Source organism: Calidris pugnax, unplaced genomic scaffold (genome assembly GCF_001431845.1).
Source record: "Calidris pugnax isolate Ruff unplaced genomic scaffold, ASM143184v1 scaffold42, whole genome shotgun sequence".
In the NCBI taxonomy this organism is placed as follows: Eukaryota; Metazoa; Chordata; class Aves; order Charadriiformes; family Scolopacidae; genus Calidris; species Calidris pugnax.
Window position 1 is genome coordinate 957,920 of NW_015090920.1, and position 25,259 is coordinate 983,178.

At 50.6% G+C, this 25,259-nt stretch overlaps 2 protein-coding genes across 10 annotated transcripts in view; one reads left to right on the forward strand and one right to left on the reverse strand.

Annotated features, from left to right (window-relative positions):
• Positions 1-447: 447 nt before the first annotated feature.
• On the reverse strand, positions 448-6,574 carry THAP9 (THAP domain containing 9). The gene is made up of 5 exons (XM_014949800.1): positions 6,468-6,574; positions 6,166-6,361; positions 5,751-6,051; positions 4,793-4,943; positions 448-3,041 (listed from the first exon to the last, which is right to left on the reverse strand). Exons 1-5 carry the CDS (start codon positions 6,545-6,547, stop codon positions 1,085-1,087), a joined length of 2,685 nt encoding a protein of 894 aa, XP_014805286.1. The 5' UTR covers positions 6,548-6,574; the 3' UTR covers positions 448-1,084.
• A 345-nt stretch (positions 6,575-6,919) lies between these two features.
• Positions 6,920-25,259, forward strand: part of SEC31A (SEC31 homolog A, COPII coat complex component) — a 57,105-nt gene continuing 38,765 nt past the window's right edge. For all 9 annotated transcript variants that reach the window (XM_014949993.1, XM_014949994.1, XM_014949996.1 and 6 more), the window contains exons 1-12: positions 6,920-7,128; positions 7,437-7,684; positions 8,343-8,425; positions 8,969-9,092; positions 12,522-12,720; positions 13,629-13,724; positions 17,108-17,248; positions 19,087-19,229; positions 19,980-20,079; positions 22,980-23,141; positions 23,343-23,495; positions 24,931-25,167. In XM_014949993.1, the coding sequence (XP_014805479.1) occupies positions 8,347-8,425; positions 8,969-9,092; positions 12,522-12,720; positions 13,629-13,724; positions 17,108-17,248; positions 19,087-19,229; positions 19,980-20,079; positions 22,980-23,141; positions 23,343-23,495; positions 24,931-25,167 (1,434 nt within the window). In that variant the 5' untranslated portion in view covers positions 6,920-7,128; positions 7,437-7,684; positions 8,343-8,346. The remainder of the gene's footprint in view (positions 7,129-7,436; positions 7,685-8,342; positions 8,426-8,968; positions 9,093-12,521; positions 12,721-13,628; positions 13,725-17,107; positions 17,249-19,086; positions 19,230-19,979; positions 20,080-22,979; positions 23,142-23,342; positions 23,496-24,930; positions 25,168-25,259) is intronic.

The following is a 25,259-nucleotide window of genomic DNA, read 5'->3' on the forward strand; positions in this document are numbered from 1 at the left end:
TGCCAACTTTCTGGACTTCTCTAAGGCCTTTGACACGGTGCCCCAAAGAGAAATGGATTTGATGGACAGATTGTTTGGTGGATGAGGAACTGGTTGGACGGTCACATCCAGGGGGTAGCAGTCAATGGCTCAATGGCCAGATGAAGACCAGGGACAAGTGGTGTCCCTCGGGGGTCTGTATTGGGGCACTGTTTAGTATCTTCATCAATGACATAGAGGGATTGAGGGAGGATGGAGCCAGACTCTTTTCAGTGGTTCCCAGTGACAGGACGAGGGGCAACGGGCACAAGCTGGACCATGGGAAGTTCCACTCCAATGTGAGGAAGAACTTCTTTGGGGTGAGGGTGGCAGAGCCCTGGCAGAGGCTGCCCAGGGAGGGTGTGGAGTCCCCTTCTCTGGAGATCTTCAAGCCCCACCTGGATGCTCCTGAGTGATGTGCTCTGGGCAGCCCTGCTTTGGCAGGGGAGTGGGACTGGATGGTCTCTAGAAGGTCCCTTCCAACTCCAACAATTCCCTGATTCTGTGAAACAGCTCGTTTAGCTGTTTGAGACGTGTTGCAGCAGAGATTGGAGCTTGTGTACAACTTGAGTGCTGTTTTCTTTCATGTCTTTATTTTCCAGTAAAAGCTCTGCAAGCTTTGTTGCCTCCAGCTTTTTTTAAAGACCTGCTTTGGTGAATTCCAACTCTCAACACGCATGACCCCCACCCTGCAACCACACGGAGGGAAGAGGCATCAATTTTCTCCTAGCAAGAGAACTTGCAGCACTAAGGCACCCAGCACCTCCCGGGGGTGCTCTGTGGTGTCCCCTACCACTTTCCCAGCCATCTTGAGCACCCATTGCCCATCCTGACCTGCCACACGTAGCTCATGAAACACGTGGCTGCCCTGCACGACTGCTGGATGGAGCACAGGATCAGCTGAACTTCCTTGCTTTGCTCAGCCAAACTCTGATCAGATGGTTTGCTCATCACCACCAGTTTTGCTGGCAGAATCATGGAAAGACACCCTATCGCTTCCTCACCTAGATCTGGCCATCGCTGAGCCTTGGTAAGGGACAACCAGCCCTGGAACAGCAGTGAGTGCTCATGACCCTGCATGGGTTTGGCTTGACTGACAGCTACCCAGTGGTGAAGGAAACAAATGGTTTCCCTTGAGTTTCTTCAACCTGTGCCTTCCACAGTGGCATTTCAGGTTCAGGTGTCTGGCATGGCTTGTTCTGATGTCTAAGTAGCATCGTGTTATTTGCTTTACCAGGACCGTGTAGTGATTGTCTACACACAACTCCCCATCAGATAAATGGTTTGTGAGGGTGGGGAAAAGGGGACGTCCTCCCAGAAGCTCCTGCAAGACCTTCTGCTCTAGAGACAAACGCCATACCTCGGTGGTTTTGTCACCATCTCCTACCTTGCCGTGCTGGCTTAGGACTCGTTCTGAAACGTTGGTTATGTGACACACGCTGGCTGAGGGCAAACTCACTCCACCCAACTTTTTAACGTAGAGCAGCGACCCGCCCCTCGGCCTGCTCTCATCTGGCTCAAAGAGAGAGGCCAGACAGGCCCCACACTGCAGCCCGGAGGCCAGCTGCTCGGCCACGAAGCCCGCGGTGCGGGTGATGCTCTCCGTGCGCAGCGACAGGTCCGTCAGCGCGCTGCTCGGCGCCCAGTCCTGCACGAGAAGGCCTGCACAGCAGAGGGGCTTCATTGATGGTGTCCTCCCAGGAGTTGGGTTGTACTGAGCACGGATGCTGCCGAGGGTCAGGTCTCTCCTACGAGACAGGAACAGGTCCAAGGAGCTGGTGGTGCCTGAGCCGTGGGGTGAGCGCGGCGCCAGGCTGCAGCCAGCCAGCAGCTGGTGGTAGGCAGCCTGGAAGGCAGCGCAGGTGGGGTTCCTGCTGCTGCCACAGGCTTGTTGGAGGGCCCTGAGGAACATCTCCAGCGGGTCGAGGCTGAGGGCGTGGGGCAGGAGGTGGTGGGAAGGAGCACCTTCTGGGCAGGCGTGGTTGGTGTAAAGCCACCTGAGGCTTTCGGCGTTGAGCAAGAGACTCACAAATCCCAGTTTGCGTTTGCTCTTAATAACCAGTCTCCCCATAGAGTCCGTCAGGGTGACAAAGCAGCTCTTGGCCTCATCAAAGAGGTGGCTAATTTTGGTGTAATCTCCAGCTACCAAAGGCCCCTTCAGTCCCCTTCTGTAGGGACCTGTGCCGTGAAACACGTCGCAGAGGCAGCTCATCAAACGCACAAACTTGGCAGTACCGCTGCAGTCCTGGAAGGAGGCCAGGCCCAGCTCCTGGAGGTGTTCCAGCCCGTCAGCAACACCCTCACTGAACAACGGGGTGGCCAGGTTGACCTTCAGGTGGTAACTCTCCTCACTCCCACGTCGGACGGACTCGGGACCGCGCGGCTCCGACACCCTCTGCTCCCTCAGAGCCGCCAGCTCCACCACGTGCTGCCACTGCACGCTGTCACCCAGCCACTCTACCTTCTGGAAGCACTGCAGGGCGTTCCTTATCAGCTGGAGGGCCTGGCAAACGTCAAAAAAGTACACGATGCTGCGAGCGGAGCCAGGGGGATGCTGGAAAGCACACTGCATCCTTTGGGGATCTATCCTGATCCCCAGAGCCCTGGCGGTCTCAGCACCGCGAGCGGTGGTGCCCGACGTCACGGCCAGCACCGTGACACCGATGTTGTGCAGCTTATGAATGGTGTGACGGAGCAGCTGGGCCAGCAAGTGGCCAGTTGTGCTGCTCACCAGGAAGTAGCCGAGTGGAGCCGTCCAGGGACTCGAGATGCCAACCGCCATGAGGAGTATCGCTTCTGAGGCCAGTGGAGCTTCATCAGCATCAAGGACGCCTGCTCCCAAGTCAACAAAGCCCGTCAGGCGCTGGGTCTGTGGGTCCCACTCCTGCTGCTTCTGCAGGGACACGTCTTGGACCATGAGGGCACAGTAGCAATAGGCCTGTTCCCCTCCCTCCACCTTCTCCTGAAGGCGGAGAAAAATGTTGTCGCTAAAGCCTGCAGTGGCTTCGTTGTTAGACAGCCAACTGGAAAAAAACACAAAAAAAACAGGGAGGGTGCCATTAGGAGATGTGACTTTGAGAAATACAAAGCACCAGTCAGCACCTTTTACCACTTTAGGACATCCAAGAGAGATATGGAGGTGCTGGAGCGAGTGCAGAGGAGGGCAACGAAGCTGGTGAGGGGGCTGGAAGATAAATCCTATGAAGAGCGATTGATGGAGCTGGGACTGTTTAGTGTGAGGAAGAGGAGGCTGAGGGGAGACCTCATCACTCTCTACAACTACTTGAAAGGGCACTGTAGAGAGGTTGGTGCTGGTCTCTTCTCACAGGTAATTAGTGATAGAACGAGAGGGAACGGCTTCAAGCTGCAACAGGGGAGGTTTAGATTGAACATTAGGAAGGAATTTTTCACAGAAAGAGTGGTCGGGCATTGGAACAGGCTGCCCAGGGAGGGGGTGGAGTCACCATCCCTGGCTGTGTTTAAGGGACGTTTAGATGCAGTGCTGAGGGACATGGTGTAGGGGAGGACTTTGTAGAGTAGGGGAGATGGTTGGACTCGATGATCCCAAGGGTCTCTTCCAACCTGAACGATTCTATGATTCTATGATTCTATGGTCAGCCATGTCCAGAGCTGCAGAGCAGACTAGGACTAACAGTATAAAGCATCCCTGCCTTTCTTAATGCATATTCTGAGTTTCTTTTCTCACACCCTAAGGATGGGAAGCCAAGCAAAAGTACTGACCGCAGAGGGAAGAAACACAGCGGCTTCCTGCCTCTCCAATGTACAGAGATCAGGACAACAGAGGAAAAAAAAAATAAACCAAACACAGAAGTGCCCATTAGGCAACGCAGAGGGCCAGCAACACCAGGCTGCTCTCCTTCCCAAAGGGCTTTCTCCACACTGTACACCTCAACCAAGCCTGGAAGATGTGAAAGCTCCAAGAGCACATGTGGAAAGCTACCCTCCTCAATATGCTCTCTGCCCACTGCCTCCTGGTGCCCCTTGGAGCAGATCCTTTGGAGGACACAGTGTTACCTGATCCTGGAACACCTCCCTTCTGTAACTCTGAAACACACCCTTGTCAAGATTCACCAACTTCCCAGAGTCCCTGTGGGGCAAGGGGAGAAAAACCAAAGCTATGGCCTTAACTGCCTTACGTGGTCCTTCACCTTCTCACGTGCTCTTCTTGACTTCGCCCTTTCCCAGAAAACAGACCCAAAGTTTCACATGTATAGTCCTGTCAGTTCTGTTTTGCTCTACTGCTGCTTGTTCCCCCCCATCTCTCCTCCCTGGATTTTGGCTGTTGCTGGAGCTCTGCAGATGTTAACACTGCCTCCTGCTACCTCTTTTGAGATGACCTTACTCATATTTCCTCTTCCTTCCACTATTTGCTCTTCCCTCCCCTCTCAGAAGCCCGCACCGCACACCACAGGGCAAAAGCACGTGCCAAGGTGGTAAAGCACCTCTTGCTTTTCTGCATTCCTCCTCACCGAGCAGGAAAACACACCTAGAACCTACAGCTGCTGAGGCCCTGATGGAGCTTTTTGTCACTCACACCCCTCCTGACCTGGGAACCCTTAGCAAACTCCACACTTTCTCTAAAATTGTTAAAGTGAGATGAGAGGTATCAGCATTTCTTGACATTTGCTTCCCACTCTGCTTCTGTTACTAATAAAAAATCACCTCTGAATGTTTTCAGGACAGACTGGTTACACCTACTTCTACGTGAGTACCTGAAAATACATTATGAATGAATGAATGAATAAAAACTTGCTTTGTCAAGCTGTAAGGATGAGGTAGAGGGACAATTTTCCGTAGATAATCATAGGCCTTAGTATGGTAGAGGTGGAGAATACAAGCAAATTGCTTCATTTCTGGTGAGTACTCTGCCATCTGCCTCCAGCTGTGCAACTCACAAGGCAAATCTGCTCAAAAAACAAAACAAAATAAGAGGTCAGCTTTAGTGAAGCAAATAAATAGCTGATAACTGAACTGAGGGATGTGTAATGCAGACACACTGCAGAACCCAAGGCAATAGGTAGTAAAGTAAAGGCTGCCATGTGTTGGTGCTCCTTAAAAACTGACATAACAGGAGAGAAGCCTGTTCTGGCACTGGCCCAGGTTGCCCAGAGAAGCTGTGGCTGCCCCATCCCTGGAGGGGTTCAAGGCCAGGCTGGATGGGGCTTGGAGCAACCTGGTCTGGTGGGAGGTGTCCCTGCCCAGGGCAGGGGGGTTGGGACTCGATGATCTTTGAGGTCCCTTCCAACCCAAACCATTCTGTGATTCTATGATTAACTTACAGCTGACTCTGCAATTTGAAACGGCTTCTTCAAGTTATGTTATTACTCTTAACAGAGTAACAGATTTTGCGCCTCTCGATGGCACAAAAGACAATGTTTTCCTAGTTAAAAATATTCTATTCTTGAGCCATCTGTCAGCTGGCCCACTCTGATTTAACAGCCACGGTGAGGGGTCTGACCTGAGCACTGGTGCCAGCAGTTTGCCACCCAGATGATTGAATTTTTTAGGAAGATTTTGACTCTGTGCAGGATGGATTGTTGCCTTCTGGACCTCCAAACCGCTAAGCCTTTGTGCTACAGCAGCACGGGCTCTGGGTGTCTCACCACCAGGGGTTACCAACGCCACAAAGTCAAGCAAATAAATAAAACCGGGGTGGGGGGGGGTTACAGAGCCTGAAGCCCCCTGCCTCAGCAGCCGCCCCCCCGCAGTACCTGGGAACTGGGCCTGCAGCAAACTCACGGTTTCCTCAGGAAGCTGCTGCTTCTCCGCCAGCTCCCAGAGGATGCTGGCTATCGGCCGGGGCCGCTGCTCGGGGGGGCATCTCCCGGGGGCCGGCACCTGCTGCTGCCGGGTGTCTGGCGGCGGTGCCCCCCCGGCCCCGGCCCCCGCCCGCCGTCCCCTCAGGCTGTAGTTGTGGTCGCCGGCGGTGCCCCCGGTACCGGGGGGGCTGGGGAGAGGCTGCTTCACCCCTCGGCCGGGGGGGCCGCTCCTCCGGCCGGCGCCCGGCGGCTCCTGGCGGGGAGAGGAGAGGGGAGGTCAGGGCACACACACACACACCGACGGGGCCCGGCTCGGGGAGGGGGTGGGGTGGGGGGGGGAAGGAGGGCGGCCGCCCCCCGCACGCACCGGGCGGGGGAAGCGGGAGGGCACGGCGCCCCGCCGCAGCTTCCGCCGCAGGCCGTAGCGCTCGAAGTCGGCCTCGGCGAAGTGCCGCGAGCAGAGGATGGCGCCGGGGCCGGGCCGCCAGGCGTGGCGGCTCCGCGGGTCCACGCGGTTCACGGCGCGGATCCATTCCCGGCGCTGGGCGGCGTCCACCGGGAACCTGCCGGAGAGGAACGGAGGGAGGGAGGGAGGGAGGCGAAGGCGGACGGGGGTTGTCCGCCCCTCTCCGCCCGGGCGGTGCCCCCGCGGGGCAGGCCCGCACTCACTGGTGGAAGGAGATGCCGCGCTCCCGGCTCCGCCCGTTGTCACGGGCCGTGCAGCCCAGCGCCGAGCAGCTCCGCGTCATGGCCGCCGCCCCGCCGCCGCCGCAGCCACGCCACGCCCCGCCCCCCTGCACCCAACGCGCCCTCCCATTGGCTGCCGCCACCGCCCGCTCTCCCACCTCCCTCCTTCCCATTGGCTCGCGGACCACCACGCTCCCTGAGGGAAGCCGCTTCTCCATTGGGCGCGGCGGCCGCTGTTTGCGGCCGTGTGGCAGCGCTGCGGTGACGTAAGCAGGAGGTGGGAAAAGTAAGGGAACTAAGCCAACCGGTAGCAGCAGTGGAGGAAGGAGCAGCCAATGACAAGCGGCGATCCTCGCAGCCAATGGGAGTAGCGCCTCCAGCTCCTATATATAGCGGGGCCGGGGGAGGTGGGAGTCTTTCCCGCCGCGCGGCGGTGGCGTGTGGTGGGGCTGTGGCTGCTGCGCGCGGCTGAGGGATGCCTGAGAGCGGGCCCGCTGCCCGCGGGCGCTCCGCCGCGCAGAGGCGGGAGCCGCCGCCGCCCCATGAGGCCGGGGCAGCGGGCACGGCGTCTGCCCTCTGAGCGGCCGCAGAACCGGGAGGTGGCGGCGGCAGCAGCGGAGCTGTGCTCCGGCTACCGTGAGAGGTGGGTCGGGGGCCCGCAGCCAGGAGCCGCGTTGTTCCCCGCCTCCCCTCCTCTTCCCCCGGGCTGTGAAGGCCGGCGGGTCACCCGTTGCGGTGGCTGGGTCACCCAGTCCCGCCTGCCGGTGCTGTTCCCCTCCCACCACCACCCGCCCTGTCCGATGATGAGCTCTCGCTGCTGTTCACATCATGACCGCGCCGTGATTACTGCTCTTGCTCTGAGGAGGACAGGGCGGCACCGCAGCCCCTTCTCCCCCGCTTCCCCCAAACCGGGGGTGGCCACCCCTAACGCATGTCTTCCCTCTCCCCCAGGGCCCATCGCCGCTCCCGCCCCGAGAAACCCGGAGGAGACCCCCCACACACCCCCCCCGAAGAAGGAGGCGGCCGCAGACCCCGCACACACACGTAGACACCCTCCCCAGGCCTAGCGGGAGGCGGAGCCCCGCTCTCGGCCGCCCGGAAGGTGCGGGGCGCGCCCGGAAAGCGGCGGCGGGAGGCGGGACCGCGGCTGCCACGTTGGAGCGGGCCGGGGCCGGGTGAGCGCCGGGGACACTGCCGAGGTGAGGGCAGCCGAACCCTCCGTTTCTAACCCTTTTTAAAAATCTATAATTATAATCATTTTTTTTTTCCTTCAGTTGCTGCCGCAAGCGGAGGTGCGGGGCCGGTAGCGCTCCCTGGGGAGGGGCTGATGCTTCCGAGGCGGGGGGGGAAGGGGACCCTTCCTTCAACACTCCCTCAGGGTGTTGAAAGGACCCAAAAAAATGGGGCGGTGGAGGCTTTTAAACCGCTTTTCGCCCTCTGCTGAGGGTGACTGGGGGCAAGGGGTCTATCTAGGGAGGGTTTTCCGGAGGGTGGGCTTGTTTCCTGGGGTGAGGCTGAAGGAGGATGTAGGGTGCCCACTGTGTTGCTTCGATGCTGCTGGAAGAGGGGCTTTTCAGAGCAAGCTTTGCATGTGTTCCTCTGTTATGGTCTGCTCAGTGACCATCAGTTTCCTCTACGTGTCAGCCTTAGCCTGCTGAGGAAGAATTTCCCCCCCCCCTACCCCCCTGGTGTCCTCTGGAGGGGATGGCTTAGGTGCCTTGCTCTCTGTTGGGATATCTTTAGGAAAACCATTACCCTGGCTGCTTCTGCCAAGTCCTAATGGAGCTGCTGAATCCGGGGCAGTGCGCTCTCCCCGTGCTCGTTTAAGCGTTGCCTTTCTTGGTTTGATTTTTTCAGTGAAATGAAGCTGAAAGAAATCGATCGTACTGCCATGCAGGCATGGAGCCCTGCCCAGCAGCACCCCATTTATCTGGCCACAGGTAAGTTTCTGGAAAGAATGTGCCATCAGGCTACGTGTCGTGGCTGCCGTGAAGCAATGGTTATAATCATGGTCGTAATTGGAAGTTTAAGGAGTTATTTTGTGTCTTGAAGGCTAGAGCAGGGTATATGGTGCGGTGCCTTTAGTGGAGTTCAACAGTTGTCCTGTGCATGAAAAGATGTTTTCCTCTCTGTAAGTGTCAGCAAGCATCCTTTTCTTCCTGCCAGGGTTAGGTGACAGCAATCCTTACCCCTAGTTTGCTGTCCCTTGCTGCTCATTTGTAACTTTGATCATTTTCTGTGCATTGTCAGGGAGAGAGAGGCACTTGCCCAAAGCTTTTCCTGTTCATATTCTTTAAGAAACTCCCAAAGAGGGCCCCATGGGGAGGAGAGTTATGTAGAACTACATCTAAATAACAGAAATGTGACCCTGTCCCAGGGTCCTTTTTGGAAGGGTAATGATTTTATGCCCCTCCTTGTGCTGCTTTTGCAGTTGCTTTTTTGTGTCTCCTAGCTTTCTCACTGCCAAGCGTGTTTCTTTGCAGGTACATCAGCTCAGCAGCTGGATGCAACCTTCAGTACGAGTGCTTCTCTAGAAATATTCGAGTTGGACTTATCAGACCCTTCGCTGGATATGAAGTCCTGCGCCACCTTTTCCTCTTCTCACAGGTAAGCAGTGCACTTGTAAGGGAAAAGTAATGGCTGTGGAACTGTTATATCTGTAGAAAAGCTGCTTTGTGAGGTTTATCTGCATTTGTGAAGGAGAGAAGCAGAGTTTCAGTGCTGAAGGATGGAGGCACGTGAGTGCCGTTGGGCAGGGAGGTGTCATTGTGGAGACAGGGAGCTCAGACTCAAGAAGTTGCAAGCAGCTCATGCTCTGATGAGCCCTAAAATACCCCATGCAGGCCGGTAGGTTTGATTATGTTTGCAGCATCTTTACCCTGGGGAGCCCCTGAGATTTTCCAGAGAACAGAAGGGAATGTGAAATTATGAAAATACAGTCACAACTTTTCCCATTGTCCCGTCCTGTTTGCCTTTAGGTATTTTGGGGAGACTCCTGTAACATAACTAAACTGGGTTGTGTTGTGTGTGTAGCATCATACCTCTGTAGCATCAGACATCTGTGAAGCCAAGTTCCCAATTACACAACTCCACTTAGCTCTTAGTTCCTTACTGTGTGCTTGTCTAAAGAAATACTGTTGGCATCAGAGTGCCCAGTTTCCATCTTGGCAGCACTCGTGGTGGCTCTCTGGTGGCTCCTGCTCATTGTACGTGAGCTGAAACACCACACATGGGAGTGTAGCATGTTTCTCAACAGAGAGAAGAAGATGAAAATGTCCATTGCCATTGGGTTGGATCCGTGACTTTTTCATACCAGCTACAGTGTCAGCATAACCACTCTTCCCCCTGGTGACTGGAAACAACCTGACTGGAGGGAAAGGCAATTGCAGCATTCTGTCAGTATGTTCAAGTGAGAATTTGGCACTTCTTGAGGAGCAATTGACATCTCCCCCACCTCTGACAAGAGTAGAAATTAATTGGACTTGAGTCTTCATTGTCTGTTCTAAAGCTCTACCTTCAAGACCTAAGGACCTACAACTGTTTCCTGAAGTTCTTGACCAGCTGTGGTTTGTTGGGGTCCTAGAGGTTACGCGTTGCCTACAAACAGCTTGAGAGGGGTTGGAATTGTGTCTGTTTGCACACAGTAGGCTTCTGGCCCTGCTTAGGGGGAATGTTCTTCTGATTTGGGTAAAGAACAGTTGTGGTAGCTTTCACAGGAGGAAGCCCAAGGTGTCAGGCTGCTGACTTTGTGCTGTGTCAGTTTTGTTGTAAATGATTCATCTCAGCTCTGCCCTGCATTTCCCTCACATGGTGCTTGTGAGGAGCAGCCACAGTCTCTGTTAATTATCCTGCACTGTGGGCAAACCTGCCGTTAACAGGCCTTGCTGACCTGCTGAGAGCAGGATGAGGTGTTGGATTTTTTTTTAAAATTTCCTTGTTCTACCTTGCTTTAACTATGACTTGAGATTTTTTCCAAGGCTTCCCAAGTGGCATTTGCTTACTGAATTTCAAAAAACACTCTTTATAGCCAGGGTGCAGTGCTCCTTTGAAAGTACTTCCCTTGGTTAGCAACACAAGAATTTGACTTTGCCCCAGAAAATGCAATGCAAAGGAGATTGATTATTTTTTTTAATTGAAGATAACAAGAATTGCCCCAGATAGCAATGTATACATCAGGCTTTATTTTGGTTTGCAGCAAATGAAAATGACCAGGTGATTCAACCCTCAAAAGATAAATCCTCTAACAAGCTTTGTTAATTGTCCTCCAATGGAAGTTTTGCACTGCTTCTCTAGAGCTGTACTTTTATCTTGGAAGGAGCGAAGGGCAAGAGAGAAGTAATTGCACAGTTAACTCTGGTTTTGTTCCTCACCGTTTTCTGCCTTCATTTTGGATTATCCCAAGTCCTATTGAATCTTGCTGCTGGTGTAATGCTGGTGCCTGGGTGACCCTGTCAGTCCCCCCACTTCTCGTAACCTTGCATAGTTAGGTACAGAAGCATAAAAATCCTACCCAGGGAAAGGATCTGCCTGATACCACAGGCTGATTTCTGTTTGTAGCACCATTCTTTGAACCCGTGCTGTCATCTGAACACATGCTGCACTAGGAATCTGAGCTTTGGCTGTTACACGTGCTCTTTGTCTGGATTTCTGCATTCATGCTGAAGTTTTGTGTGGTTTAAAGAAAGTACTTGATGATTGTCCGCAGTTAACAGATTAACAATAACACTCTGAATGCTAAAGAAGCTCCTTGCCACCTTCCAGTCGATACGGGTTTGCTTTCTACTTGTGTAAGACCTGATGTGTGACGGGGTGTCATTTTATGTAGAAGAAATTCATTCTTTGCACGGCTGAATACACAGGAATGTTGTTTGGCTTATGCAGCAAGTTCATTGAGCTGCAGGAAATCACAGAATCACAGAAATGTGGGTATTTGCAGATGGACGCAGTGCTGTGAAAATACTTCATTTCTGGAAGTATGTTAATTCCTCTTGATTTAGCCCGGAAAATAGATTGTGATCCAAGAGACACCTCTCTGTGATGTGAATAAACTGCTCACTGAGCCCCCAGTATGGTAAACAAAATGTTTGCTCATCCAGAAGCACAGATATGGAAAGGGATTTGGAATTTTTCTGCTTCCACCTTTTTCCTTTCTTGCATGTCCTCATGCTCACAAATAGCAGAGATTTACTTCCAGGCTGGGGTTGGGTGGGCCACAAAGTCTTTACTTTGATTACTGCTGCTGTTTTGTAAAAGATGAGCTCAAAAATCACGTGCAGTTGGGAGCACTTAACCTGGTTTTGCAGCCAGGCCATGAGAGATGTCCTCGATCAGCAGGCCATGGGGTGTGCGTGTGGTGACCCCGCGCAGGCAGGGGTGACGAGCAGAATGGGGACACTTAAGGGGTTGTAAGTACAGAGACTCATCCTTCAGGAGAAGTGCAGGCAATGTCTTTTCTCTGAGGTGTCTGTCTGTTAGCAGCAGTCTGGAGGTTTTGGCAAAACGGGGGGCATCGGTGTGTGTGGAGCTGGTGATGGATGGTTGTAGACTGGGGCGACAAAGCTGGTGAGGCGTCTGGAGCACAAGTCTTATGAGGAGAGGCTGAGGGAGCTGGGGCTGTTCAGCCTGGAGAAGAGGAGGCTGAGGGGAGCCCTTATTGCTCTCTCCAACTCCCTGAAAGGAGGGTGTAGAGAGATGGGGGTCGGTCTCTTCTCTCAAGTCACAGGCGACAGGACAAGAGGAAATGGCCTCAAGTTGCCCCAGGGGAGGTTCAGGTTGGATATTAGGAAAAATTTTTTCACTGAAAGGGGTCTCAGGCATTGGAATGGGCTGCCCGGGGAGGTGGTTGAGGCCCCATCCCTGGAGGTGTTCAAAAGACGGGTTGATGTAGTGCTGGGAGGTCTGGTTTAGTGATGATGCTCCTTGTTTGTTGTGTGGGTGTCTATTTTTGTCAGTGAGGTTGATGGTTGGACAAGATGATCTTTAAGGTCCCTTCCAACCTAGAAGATTCTGTGATTCTGTGACCTCTGTGTCTTACAGGTACCACAAGCTGATCTGGGGGCCGCACAGCATGACCTCGGGTGAGAGGGTCTCTGGAGTCCTGATTGCCGGGGGTGAGAATGGCAATGTCATTCTGTATGATCCAGCCAAAATCATAGCTGGAGATGCTGACGTCATCATTGCCCAGAAAGACAAGCACACAGGACCAGTAAGAGCGCTCGACGTCAACATGTTCCAGGTTGGTTTTCTACTGCCACAGATGAATGGCCTGTCTTAACTTGTAACCTTAAATATTTCAGTGCCTTTCCTCTCCCCTGAAAAGCGTGAACTAAATTTGGTATTTGAGTGTCTGTCTCTATTTAGTAGGAAAAACCTGTCCTGTTACTGGCATTTCAGGATGGGGGTGAAAGAGATGAAGGTCCAGGGTTCATTCCTTCCCCTTGTAGGTTGTCTCTTAGCCAGTCTTTTAGCTTGGCTTACACGTAAAGTAGAGGTGGTCTGTGGTGTTTTCAGCCAGTCTCTTTTTTTTTAGCACCCACATACTGTGCCAATATTGTTCTCATCACATGGGGAGTATTTACGTGCTCTCATTCACATTTCTGGTGACATCAGGTTTAGGTATCTCCTCTGGGGGTTGTGTGTAAGTATTGTTACTTGGAAAGAACAGACAGAGCAGGAAACATGGTGACGTGGCCTCTTTAGCAGAAGAGCTCTCAAAACCAACAAGCTTTCCTCCGTCACAGATGAGCGTTTTCTTCCTTCTAGATACAGTGGGTTAGTTTTTCCCTCGTCCCCGCCAGCCCTGCGAGACTTCAGTTGAATTTATTTCCTAAATAGCACTTCTGTCCCTAAGCACTGGTATTCAGCAGGGCTGCCCTGTGTCCATTGTGTCCTCTCTGAATCGTTTCCTTTCCCTTTCTGCTCGTTATGAAGTCGGGACTGGCTTGTCACCAGCCGTGGGATGTCATCAAATTAACTCAGTTTTTCCTGCAATCTCAAAAAAAGCCTTCCCCGAACTGCTCTGTGTGAGCCAAAGGCTATATTCCTGAGCCGACAGAAATTGGAAGAGTCCTACAAATCTGATGCTTCCCAGCAACTAAAACTAATGCTGAAAATACTCCTAACATCTGTTAATATGTCTTGCAGACCAATCTGGTGGCCTCTGGTGCTAACGAATCTGAAATCTATATCTGGGACTTGAACAATTTTGCCACGCCAATGACACCAGGAGTGAAAACACAGGTACCACACTTGGATTTCTTAAATACTGCTGATCAGACTAATGAAAAATATGCATGGCACTTAAGTTGAGAGCTCATTGAAACCTACGGTTTTAAAGCTGTCTCAAGGTGGGGGGGGTAGGGGCTTTTGAGGCTGTCTCCTGTAACATGCTCATAGGTAAGCTTAGGAACCGTGGGGGTGGTGAGTGAGCAGTGAGGTGGCTTTGGAGCTGGCTGAATGGCAGAGCTCAGGGTTGTGATCAGCTGTCGTGGGTGGAGTGATTAACTTCACTCCTAAGAAAGAAGTAGTGAAATATTTATTGATATAAAACAGCGGTTTAACGGAGTTGGTAATGAATGTGGCAGCGTTTGATGAGATGCGATGTCAAGGCCCACTCTGTTATTGACTGCCCAGAGGACAGGGTCAGACACTGTCAGGGAGACCCTCCCCTGGAGTCAGGAGGTTCAGGAAGGACCCCCTGCCTTTCTAAACTCCTCAGAGAGGAGTCTGGGTGGGTCCAGTCCTGGTCCCAGACTTGGTCAAGGGTTTATATCTAAAGGGTTATATCTGTGCAATCAACCCTTTATATCACTTAGCTAAGATTTCAAAGTTTATCAGGCCGTTAGTCACTTACCAAAGGCCTGTTGCGGTGATGAATCTCTGAACCTTGAGGAGTAAACCTTAAGTGGGTGTCCCTGCTCAAGGGGAGATCCTGGTGTGCAGCTGCTGCCATCCAGGAGAGCTCAACGGGCTCTGGGGCTGTCCACTATTTATAGAGTGAGATAATTGACCTACAGTCATATCCTCATGGGAACAAAATATCTAGGTGCCCACTCCAGAGAGTGTTTGACTGTGTTGCCAGCCATCCCCCAAAGTCCAGGTGCAACCCATCACAACTGGATATTAGGAAAAATTTTTTCACTGAAAGGGTTATCAGCCCTTGGACTGGGCTGCCCAGGGAGGTGGTTGAGGCCCCATCCCTGGAGGTGTTCAAAAGACGGGTTGATGTGGTGCTGGGAGGTCTGGTTTAGTGATGATGCTCCTTGTTTGTTGTGTGGGTGTCTATTTTTGTCAGTTAGGTTGATGGTTGGACAAGATGATCTTTAAGGTCCCTTCCAACCTAGAAGATTCTGTGATTCTGTGAACTCCCACTGGTCCTGAGCAGGAGCTGGTGTGGGGTGGAGAGGAGAACACACCACCACACTCCACCCCATGACTATAGTCAATTCATCTTACCTTCACGTGGTGGTGGTACAGTCACCTCTTGCCTCTGTGCCATAAATAGTATATTGATAGTTTGTGCGCTTGGAGATCTACAGGAAGCAGGCAGTAAAGCACTGCTGTTGGTTATTCGTTAATTTGTATGTTTTGGGTAGTTGAAATTCGATTATTTGCTTGGTCAAGTACCAAACCTTTATATACAACATAACTATAAGCAAAAAACATACTAAAGTTAGAACCAGCAAAATCACAACTGGGGTGAAGCATAAGATTAAACACTCCCAATTGCTGCTGGTGACCATCCAAGAAAAATTTTCCACCACTGGTGTTCTCCGTCTTTCAAAGACATGGTGTATTTATGTATCATGCTGAACAGTAACTTACTTTTTTTTGGTTTTGTGTCCATTATTTTGGATTCATTCTAGCAGCAGGCACAGGTCATCACGTTGTAGTAATTGCTTCACCAATGTAAGATTTACTGTGATGGGGGTAGGCAACAAATTTCGAATCAGTGTATAATTAGATTGCAGCAATTGATAAGAGGAGGACCTGAATGATTGAAGTCACATCCCATAACTTTAGTAAAGTTACAAACACAAACATTTGCATGATTACTTGTATCTACAGTAATGTTACCTACAAATATAGTATTGCAAAGGGTTCTCATACAAACACATCCTTTTCCAGTATATACAAGTACAGTTTCGGGATTTTCATCGAGATGTATTTCAAAATGACAAACATCTTGTTCAGTTTGACACTGAACAAATGTCTTGGGCTTTGATGGTGTTACTCCTTGTTGTTCCTGTACAACACGTGCATTAACACCAACGATCTGCCATTTGTTCCCATTCCATTGGGCCCATGTGTCAAGAGGATGGGGGTTTTTTCTTGCTCTTTTCAGTGGTGCCCAGTGACACAACAAGGGGCAACAGGCACAAACTGGAGCACAGGAAGTTCTGTCTGAACATGAGGAGGAACTTCTTTGGGGTGAGGGTGGCAGAGCCCTGGCAGAGGCTGCCCAGGGAGGTGGTGGAGTCTCCTTCTCTGGAGACATTCAAACCCACCTGGACAGGTTCCTGTGGGACCTGCTCTGGGTGGCCCTGCTCTGGCAGGGGGTTGGACTGGATGAGGTCCCTTCCAACCCTTGCCATCCTGTGATTATGGTGGGAAGCCTTTTGGAGTCTAACTTGGGTAGCAGTTCATTGTGCAGCAACTCTGGATGTGCAGTCACATTTGTCCACGACAGACTTGCAGTTCTGGCTGACTCCACAAGCAATTCATTTGTGTCTTCACATGATGGCACTTTATTTTTTTTAAAAAATTGTATTTGTCCAGGAAAAGCTAAAGCATCCTGTTAGTCTTTGAAAAATGTTGTATTTTATCCAGCAATAATAACAAGCCCAGTCTCTCGTGCTATGCCGCTTTTTAAATATCCCTAACCATGACTTGTCCTCTGGTCATCTTCATGTTTCACTGCATGTGTGAATCTGAAAATGTTGAAGATCTAGACTGAGGAAAATAGGAGGAAGATAAAAAGCAACCCCTGAGAAGGCAGAAGATGAGGCAGTGGGTTTGGCAGTTACCTTCATGGCTTCCAGGGAGTGTTTAATTACTATACTTAAGGGCCAGTTTTAACCTGTGTCTGTTAAAGAAGGTCTATGGGGAAAAACAATAGTCTCTTGTTCTTTGTGCCTTGTGAGGGAGACAGAATGGGAGGAAGTTGTTTCGATGCATGTACGTTTCTGCAGCTGTTACAAAGTTGCACAAGAAATTTGTGGTTACTGGGAAATGGGTTTATTATTGCGTGATAATTTGGTGATGACAAAGTGAGAAATGGGATGAGAAAGAATCTTCAGTTTAAAGACTTCTAGTTTAAACTCTGTGGGTTTGGGTACTTTGTTTAGTCTGAGTTGATTATCATGTAGGCATTTTGGAGGATGCTCACCCTAGTTAAAGATCCCCATGTAGGAGTTTTTATGTCTAATAATGACTTTTTTAGGCTGGGAAATCTTTTGATCCATATGCTTAACGACAGCTGGAAATAATAGTGCAACAAGGATGGGGTTAGCATTGCTTTTAATTCTCAGACTGAAAAGAGGGCTTTCGCAAGCCCTGAAAATAAGAGGTTTTGAGTCTTTGGTTTGGAGAGGTTGTGAGAGAGTGTTCTCTGTGTGTGACAGCCTCTGGAGGACATCAGCTGCATCGCGTGGAACAGGCAAGTCCAGCACATCCTGGCCTCTGCCAGCCCCAGCGGCCGAGCCACCGTGTGGGACCTCAGGAAGAACGAACCCATCATCAAAGTCAGCGACCACAACAACCGGGTGAGTTGGGGTCAGTGCAGGGGGGCCTGTGGAGAGGTGTGGGGTGCCTCCTGGCACATGGGAACTGGGCACAGCACCTCTTCTGACATGGCTTCAGGATGCTGGTGCCTGGCCCTGGTTTATATGACGTGTTAAAATATCTCATGCTTTTTCTTAAAAGGCTACGTCTAGGCAGAGAGGTTGCCGGTGTTTTAAACAAAAATAGGCAGATGCAGATTGAAGCAAGACACTCAGATTTCGCTGTTAGTCTTGAGAAAGCCATTACTAATCTGTTTGGGGCTGCCACAGAAAGATTTTTATCCAGCTAGTCAGAGACTCGGCACTGGTGAGGCCTCCCCTCGAGGGCTGTGTCCAGTTCTGGGCCCCTCACCACAAGAAGGACATTGAGGGGCTGGAGCGTGTCCAGAGGAGAGCCACCAAGCTGGGGAGGGGTCTGGAGAACAAGTCCTACGAGGAGAGGCTGAGGGAAGTGGGCATGTTGAGTTTGGAGAAGAGGAGGCTGAGGGGAGACCTCCTTGCCCTCTCCAGCTCCCTGACAGGAGGGTGGAGAGAGGTGGGGGTTGGCCTCTTCTCCCAAGGGAATCATGAGAGGAGCAGAGGAAATGGTCTGAAGTTGGGGCAGGGGAGGTTTAGATGAGATCTTGGGAAGAATGACTTTGCTGAGAGGGTGGTCAGGCCCTGGAAGGGCCTGCCCAGGGAGGTGGTGGAGTCACCATCCCTGGAGAGATTTCAGAAGCGTGTAGACGTGGCACTTCAGGGCATGCTCTAGTGCCCAAGATTGTGGGGTTGGACTCTATGATCTCAGAGGTCCTTTCCAACCATTCCTATTCTGTGAAATGACAGGTTTTGTGTGCTGCAGAGCCGAGGCTGCAGCTGGTGTGCTCTGGGTGAGCATGCTTCATTTCACAGAGCATGTGAAGCCACACTCAGTGCCGAGGCAGAGAGGGCTGCCTCCTTGGCATCGCCGGTGGGGTGAGCGCAGGGGCTGAGCCCTGGCAGGATGCTTCTGACTGATGGAGCTGGGGCCTGTGCTGGTCTGGATGTGGAAATGGGAACAGGCTGTAGCTGAACTTGGGAAAGGCAGGGACTGAGATGCAGAGTGCCACAGAAGAGTGTTGCTATTGAGCAGGTTACAGGGGATGCTGCCTTATAGTTACAACCACCAAGCCTGCTCCTCAGGCAGTGTCAATGTAACCGAAGAGCCTGTTGAACCTGGGGAGAGTGACGTGTTTGTATAATTCTGTTGTTTGTTTTTTTTTTTTAATGGAATATTGCTATAGCAAACTTATGAAGATGGAACAACAGTTCGAAATGGAACTTGCAAATGGGTGCTCCTACTTCAAATGGTGGAACTACAAATGTGTAGCATTTAGTCGCTGCTCTCTTACCCTGATAAATCATGTAACTCTCAGTTCTTCATGTGTTTTGTTGCCCAATATACCAGCAGCAGGGTAGGCTGTCCTCATGGTGTGATTGTAGTCTGGTGATACAATGTTCGCATGACAATAACCTCTGCCTGATGATGGCTTTTATTTAAAATGCCAGTAAAAATATTAGAGAGGTTTGTTCTGAGGACTTTACAGTTTTCCTACATTAAAATGTAGGATTGGGAGCATGTCTTTAAGAGGACCTTGGGAAACTAACTGCAGTTCTTCTCACTCAGGGAAATGAGGAGAGTATCACAACCTGAATGCAGTCAGAAATAACGCCCAGAAACACAGCTGCAAATTCCCTTGCGACGGTGTTTTACCCCAAATGTAGACATATTTAAGCTAGTTGTCTTTTGACCTTTAGTGCTGCTTAGTGATTTTATGCTGTGGCTTACTGTTGTACTGCAGATGCACTGCTCAGGCCTGGCCTGGCACCCTGACGTTGCCACCCAGATGGTGTTGGCCTCGGAGGATGACAGGTTGCCCGTGATCCAGATGTGGGACCTGAGATTTGCCTCCTCGCCACTTCGTGTTCTGGAAAGCCACACGAGGTATGAGTCTTACCTAGCCTGCTGCTCCGTGGTGTTTGCACTCTTGCTGACTGTTGTGTACCAGTTTGTACATCTCACTTTTTGCACAGGTTCCTTTGAAGGCTCACTTAATTGGCAGCAGCGATTCCAGCAGCAGGCTGTATTATATGCTGGCTTGCCAACTAGCAAATCCTATGTACCATCCTCACATATGGACGTGCACAGTCTCTCTGCCCCTCAGTCCCCTAAATGCCTTAAATCTGGGTACAAGGAAACATTTTGTTAGTTTTTTTTATCCCTCCCTCAGTTGTGAGCGAAACTTTCCTTATTGCCCAAACCCGATGCTTGATTTAATGAAAGAGAAAAGCATTGAGTCTGTGTTGGTGGCTTCTACCCAAACTGCTGCCAGTGGTTCTGCTGAATTGAATCTCCTGCTAATGAAAAGAAACTGACAAACTTTCAGGTTTGCACACTGTTATGTTATGATACTGCAGGCAAACAAACCATTTTATTACACTGGTGTCACATTCTCCCGCATGGCTGTTGTGTTTAATTTTCAGGTATCTCTTCATGCAGAACAAAGAAAGCATCTATTTCAATAAATAAAGCAATAACACTGAAAAATTTCTCCTCTTGTTAGAAGGAGGAGCGGGGAGGGCATTTTCAGATGGAATGTTCAGCTAACGTAGAAACTCAACTTATAAATATGCTTTATTTATCAAAAATTTGGGGTTTACATTAAGCTTTTTTTGGTTGTGACTTTTCATTCAGGGGTATATTGGCCATTGCATGGAGTATGGCGGATTCGGAGCTGCTGCTTAGCTGCGGGAAGGATGCTAAAATTCTCTGCTCCAACCCTAACACGGGCGAGGTATTGTACACACTGTTTAAAGTCTGTTCAGAGGTGGCACAGTGCATATGCAATGCAGGTGTTGATGTGTTTGCCTTCCTAGGAGTGATGCTTCTGTGGGAGATCTCTCCCTATCCTGGGTACTTGTATTTGGTATATGTGTCTTCTGAGCTTGTTCAGGTGGTACAGGATTCACACAATCACAGAATCCCGTGGGGTTGGAAGGGACCTCTGGAGATCATCTAGTCCAACCCCCTCCCAAAGCAGGGCCACCCAGAGCAGGTCCCACAGGAACGTGTCCAGGTGGGTTTAAATGTCTCCAGAGAAGGAGACTCCACCACCTCCCTGGGCAGCCTCTGCCAGGGCTCTGCCACCCTCACAGCAAAGAAGTTCCTCCTCATGTCCAGGTGAAACTTCCTATAGTCAAGTTTGTGCCCATTTCCTCTTGTCCTGTCCCTGGGCACCACTAAAAAAAGACCAGCCCCATCCTCTTGACACCCTCCCTTGAAGTATTTATAAGCCTGGATCAGATCCCCCCTCAGCCTTCTCTTCTGCAGACTCAAAAGACCCAAGTCCCTCAGCCTCTCCTCCTAAGGGAGATGCTCCAGGCCCCTCATCCTCTTTGTAGCCCTCTGCTGTCCCCTCTCCAGCAGTTCCCTGTCCTTCTGGAACTGGGGAACCCAGAACTGGTCCCAGTGCTCCAGCTGGGGCCTCCCCAGGGCAGAGCAGAGGGGCAGGATGACCTCCCTCCACCTGCTGGTCCCACTCTTCCTGATGCCCCCCAGGATGCCATTGGCCTTCTTGGGCACCAGGGCCCATTGCTGGCTCCTGGGCATCCTGTTGTCCCCCAGGACTCCCAGGTCTTTCTCCTCAGAGCTGCTCTCCAGCAGGTCAGCTCTACTTTCCTAGAATTGTTGATATTATGCATTTGTCCTTACTCCTTCTCTCCTGTTAAGTACTAAGGTCCCTGTTAATTATAAGGGATAGAAACGTCCCCACTTAAACTGTTTGCTTCCTGCTCTCCGGGTTTGACCCAATGTGGCTGGATTACTGTTGAAATTGCCTTTTTCCTTCTGTGAGAAGGAACTTTAGAACTTAAATCCGGACCAAAAGGATTTTGTAGGTTACTACAATAGTGGCAGATCAGTGAGGACCACTTGAATGTGTTCCCACCCTGCCCTTTTTGGGCCCGGGGACACCTTTCTAAAGGAATGCAAATCCTTTTTGTAGATAACTTGAATGTTTGCCGTTAGGCCAGCAGAAAGATCTCAGGCACACTGGAGGGCTTCTTGCCTGCAGTGGGCAATAATGCTGGAGGACAGAGTGAGAAGTCTTTCTAAAATTCAGACATTGGACCAAAAGTGCAAAAGCTGTGGGGGTGGTAAATGGGTCACCTGGACTGGATTCTGTGCAGGTAGGAAGGCTTTACATGTGGATGAATTATAGTATATGTTTTTATTAGAAATAAAAACCAATTGCCTGGAAGACAGCGAGGCAGTTAGCATCCTGCTCTTTAACTTTCTCCTACTTCATGGTTAAATATCTGCTGCAGTGGTGGGCTTTCTGCTCCAGGGCCGGAGAGGCTGTCTACCCAGAGGGTGGGTTTTAACTTTTCCAATTTTCCTGTGAATTCAGACTTACTTTGGAACCTGGACATGTCTCCACGTAGTGTGTAGAGATACCCAGGTAAGCTCTGAATGAGCTAGAATCATAGAATCATAGAATCATTGAGGTTGGAAGAGACCCTTGGGATCGAGTCCAACCATCTACCCTACTCTACAAAGTCCTCCCCTACACCATGTCCCTCAGCACTGCATCTAAACGGCCCTTAAACACAGCCAGGGATGGGGACTCCACCCCCTCCCTGGGCAGCCTGTTCCAATGCCCGACCACTCTTTCGGTGAAAAATTCCTTCCTAATGTTCAATCTAAACCTGCCCTGTTGGAGCTTGAAGCCGTTCCCTCTCGTTCTATTGTTAATTACCTGTGAGAAGAGACCAGCCCCAACCTCTCTACAGTGTCCTTTCAAGTAGCTCTAGAGAGTGATGAGGTCTCCCCTCAGCCTCCTCTTCCTCATACTAAACAGTCCCAGCTCCTTCAGCCGCTCTTCATATGATTTGTTTTCCAGCCCCCTCACCAGCTTCGTTGCCCTCCTCTGCACTCGCTCCAGCACCTCGAGATCTCTCTTGTATTGAGGTGCCCAAAACTGGACACAACACTCGAGGTGTGGCCTCCCCAGTGCTGAGTACAGGGGCACAATCACCTCCCTACTTCTGCTGGTCACACTATTTTTGATACAAGCCAGGATGCCATTGGCTTTCTTGCCCCCCTGGGCACACGGCCGGCTCATATTCAGCCTCTTGTCAACTAGAACCCCCAGGTCTCTTTCCTCCAGGCAGCTCCAGCCACACTTCCCCCAGCCTGTAGCGCTGCAGGGGGTTATTGTGGCCCAAGTGCAGGACCTGGCACTTGCCCTTGTTGAAACTCATGCCCTTGATCTTGGCCCAGTGATCCAATCTATCTAGGTCCCTCTGTAGGGCTTCCCTATCCTCCTGGGAGTCAACACTCCTGCTTAACTTGGTATCATCTGCAAACTTGCTGATGATACACCCTACGTCCTAGCGTGAATATCAGCAGCAGATCACAGCTTGCAGTGGGATAGCACAGCCATGCCCTGCCTGCACAGTTTGTCCTGTGGGGATTAAACAGAAGATTTGATGGCAGGAGAAGGAAACTGAGCAGCCTTGTGTGATAATCTCCTGTTTGGTGATTGTCAGAGTTTGCCCACCGTTTAACGGTGACCTGGAGGCTGCTGGGGAGCAAGAAGAGCAGACCAGTCTCAGGGCAATCAGGAAAATTGTTTGCTGTTGGAGCTGGTGCTTCATAAAAGCCCTAATTTGTTGGACTTGCTTTGCTGCCCAGGTGTTGTACGAGATGCCCATGAACACGCAGTGGTGCTTTGATATCCAGTGGTGTCCCAGGAACCCCGCTGTCCTCTCTGCGGCCTCCTTTGACGGGCGGATCAGCGTTTACTCCATCATGGGAGGCAGCGTGGATGGCTTGAGGCAGAAGCAAGTTGACCAGGTATTGAGAAATGTTCAGCTCAGAATATGGACAGAAAGACGGGCAAAGAAACGTGGGTTCATGAGAAGCCTTCAGTGGCTGTCTGCAGCCCTGCTTGCAGGAGTAGCAAGCAGGACAAATAAATGCTTATGTGTAGTTTACTGGAGATATGTCATGTCACTTTTGGTTTTGGTTTTTTTTTCCCCTCTTTTGTTATTGAAGCTTTCATCATCTTTTGGGAACCTGGATCCATTTGGAACAGGACAGCCCCTCCCACCCCTGCAGCTTCCCCAGCAGACTGCCCCCCAGGGTGTCGTTTTGCCCCTAAAGAAACCACCCAAATGGATCCGGCGACCTGTGGGAGCATCGTTCTCGGTAAGCAGGAGACAAGGTGGAGCCCCGTTGGCCAGGCAGGGAGGGAGATGGTAGTGGCACCTGCAAAACACTTAAAGAGGGGAGTTCAACATTATGCTCCACCTTGGGAGAATTTCCCCTGTCTGTCCTTCTGGCAGGAGATGCTTTCAGCAGCTCCCAGACTGGATGCTTGGGGGACAGCAAGCCAGCAAAAGAGTGACAAAAAAGCTTGGGGAAAAAGAAAAAAAGGAGAATCAGGCATTTATTTTTAGATATATTTATTTGGGGATTTATTAGATATATATATTTATTTGGGGATTAGGGCTTTGCTTTTATTTATGTGCAGTGCTTGCTTTGGAGTAAAGGAGTATACATTGAGAGGGAGGAGTGGGGCCAAACTGGGCAAATATCTGCAAAGTGCAGTTTGAAGCTATTCCATGAGTCCGTGTGGTGGAGAACACTCAGGTTGGATGAAGGTAGAAGGAACTGCTGTGTCAGCACATGACTAGGCTCCTCCATGGCTGGTTGATCTGCAGAGGAGCCGGGTGAGAGGGTGGTAAAGCCTTGTGTTTTGTGAGAGAGGAGTTTTCTGCTCTTTGGCTCCTCCTTGGGCTTGTTTTCTAGACCAAGGGGCCATTTCTTAGGGTTCTCCTAGAGATTGTCCACTTGAAATGGATTTCTTTGCCAAAATACTGCTCAGTTTTCGGGATGATACGTCTGCGTATTCATCATCTGATGTGCAAATTAAATGCAGTTTAATCACAGGGAAGTGATTTTTGCCTAGCCACTGACTGATGTGTCATTTTATTATGGTGTTTATTCGTCCTGGTTTTCCAGGAGCCAGCTGTCAGTCTTTTTCTTGGCTAGGCTTTTTGTGATGCTGACTTTGTCATTTGTTGGATTGGTCTGTGTAAATTAACTTTCAGCTATAGAATGAAATAATATTATAAGCACCTTCTAATATTTTTTTTTTTTCTTCTGTTGATTTTACTTCTCTCCAAATGATGATGCAACTTACTCCCCATCTCTCAGTAGGCGTTTAACTGGTAAACAGCCTGCCAAGAGCAGGGCAGGCATCGTGCTTGAGCATTTATTTAATGCTGCATGGGTTTCTTTGGTAACTGTGCTGCAATATTGGGAGATACTTCATATATGCTGGGCACTGTACAGGCCAACAGCTCCAGTCCTCAGTTTCTAGTCAGTCTTTTGCCTGAGGAGAAACAGGCACAGGAGTAGCTGTGCTCATAAATCTTACTATCCAGGAAGCTCCTTACGTGCGAAGGATTATGAAGTGGTGGAAAAAAAAAAATTCAATTAGTTTGTGTCAGGAGTGTTTGTCTGGACAATAAGCATATATACACTCTATAAAATCATGTACATACATATATGTATGCTAATGCTTTTTCATATACACTTCAGTGTATACTTGTATATTTACATCCTGCCTCAATTCCAGTTTGGAGGCAAGCTGGTGACGTTTGAGAATGCCAAGGCTCAGCAGCAGCCAGGCATCGAGCAGCAGCAGCAGCAGCACCACGTCTACGTAAGCCAGGTTGTTACGGAGAAAGAGTTCCTTGCCCGTTCAAACCAACTGCAGGAGGCTGTGCAGTCTGAGGGCTTCATCAGCTACTGCCAGCAGAAAATCAACATGGCCCAGGCTGACTTCGAGAAGAACGTGTGGGCCTTCTTAAAGGTAACGTGATAACAGCAGTTCAGGAGTTTCCTACTGACATGGGAAGCCCGTGCAGAAGTGGTTCCTTCTGCATGTTCTAGCAGAAGAGATGC

Coding starts and splice junctions, on each gene's coding strand:
- THAP9 (XM_014949800.1), bottom strand. CDS start 6,547: ATGACGCGGAGCTGCTCGGCGCTGGGCTGCACGGCCCGTGACAACGGG. Junction 6,362..6,467: donor CGCGGCATCTCCTTCCACCA/GTGAGTGCGGGC, acceptor CCTCTCCGGCAG/GTTCCCGGTGGACGCCGCCC. Junction 6,052..6,165: donor CCTCCCGCTTCCCCCGCCCG/GTGCGTGCGGGG, acceptor TCTCCCCGCCAG/GAGCCGCCGGGCGCCGGCCG.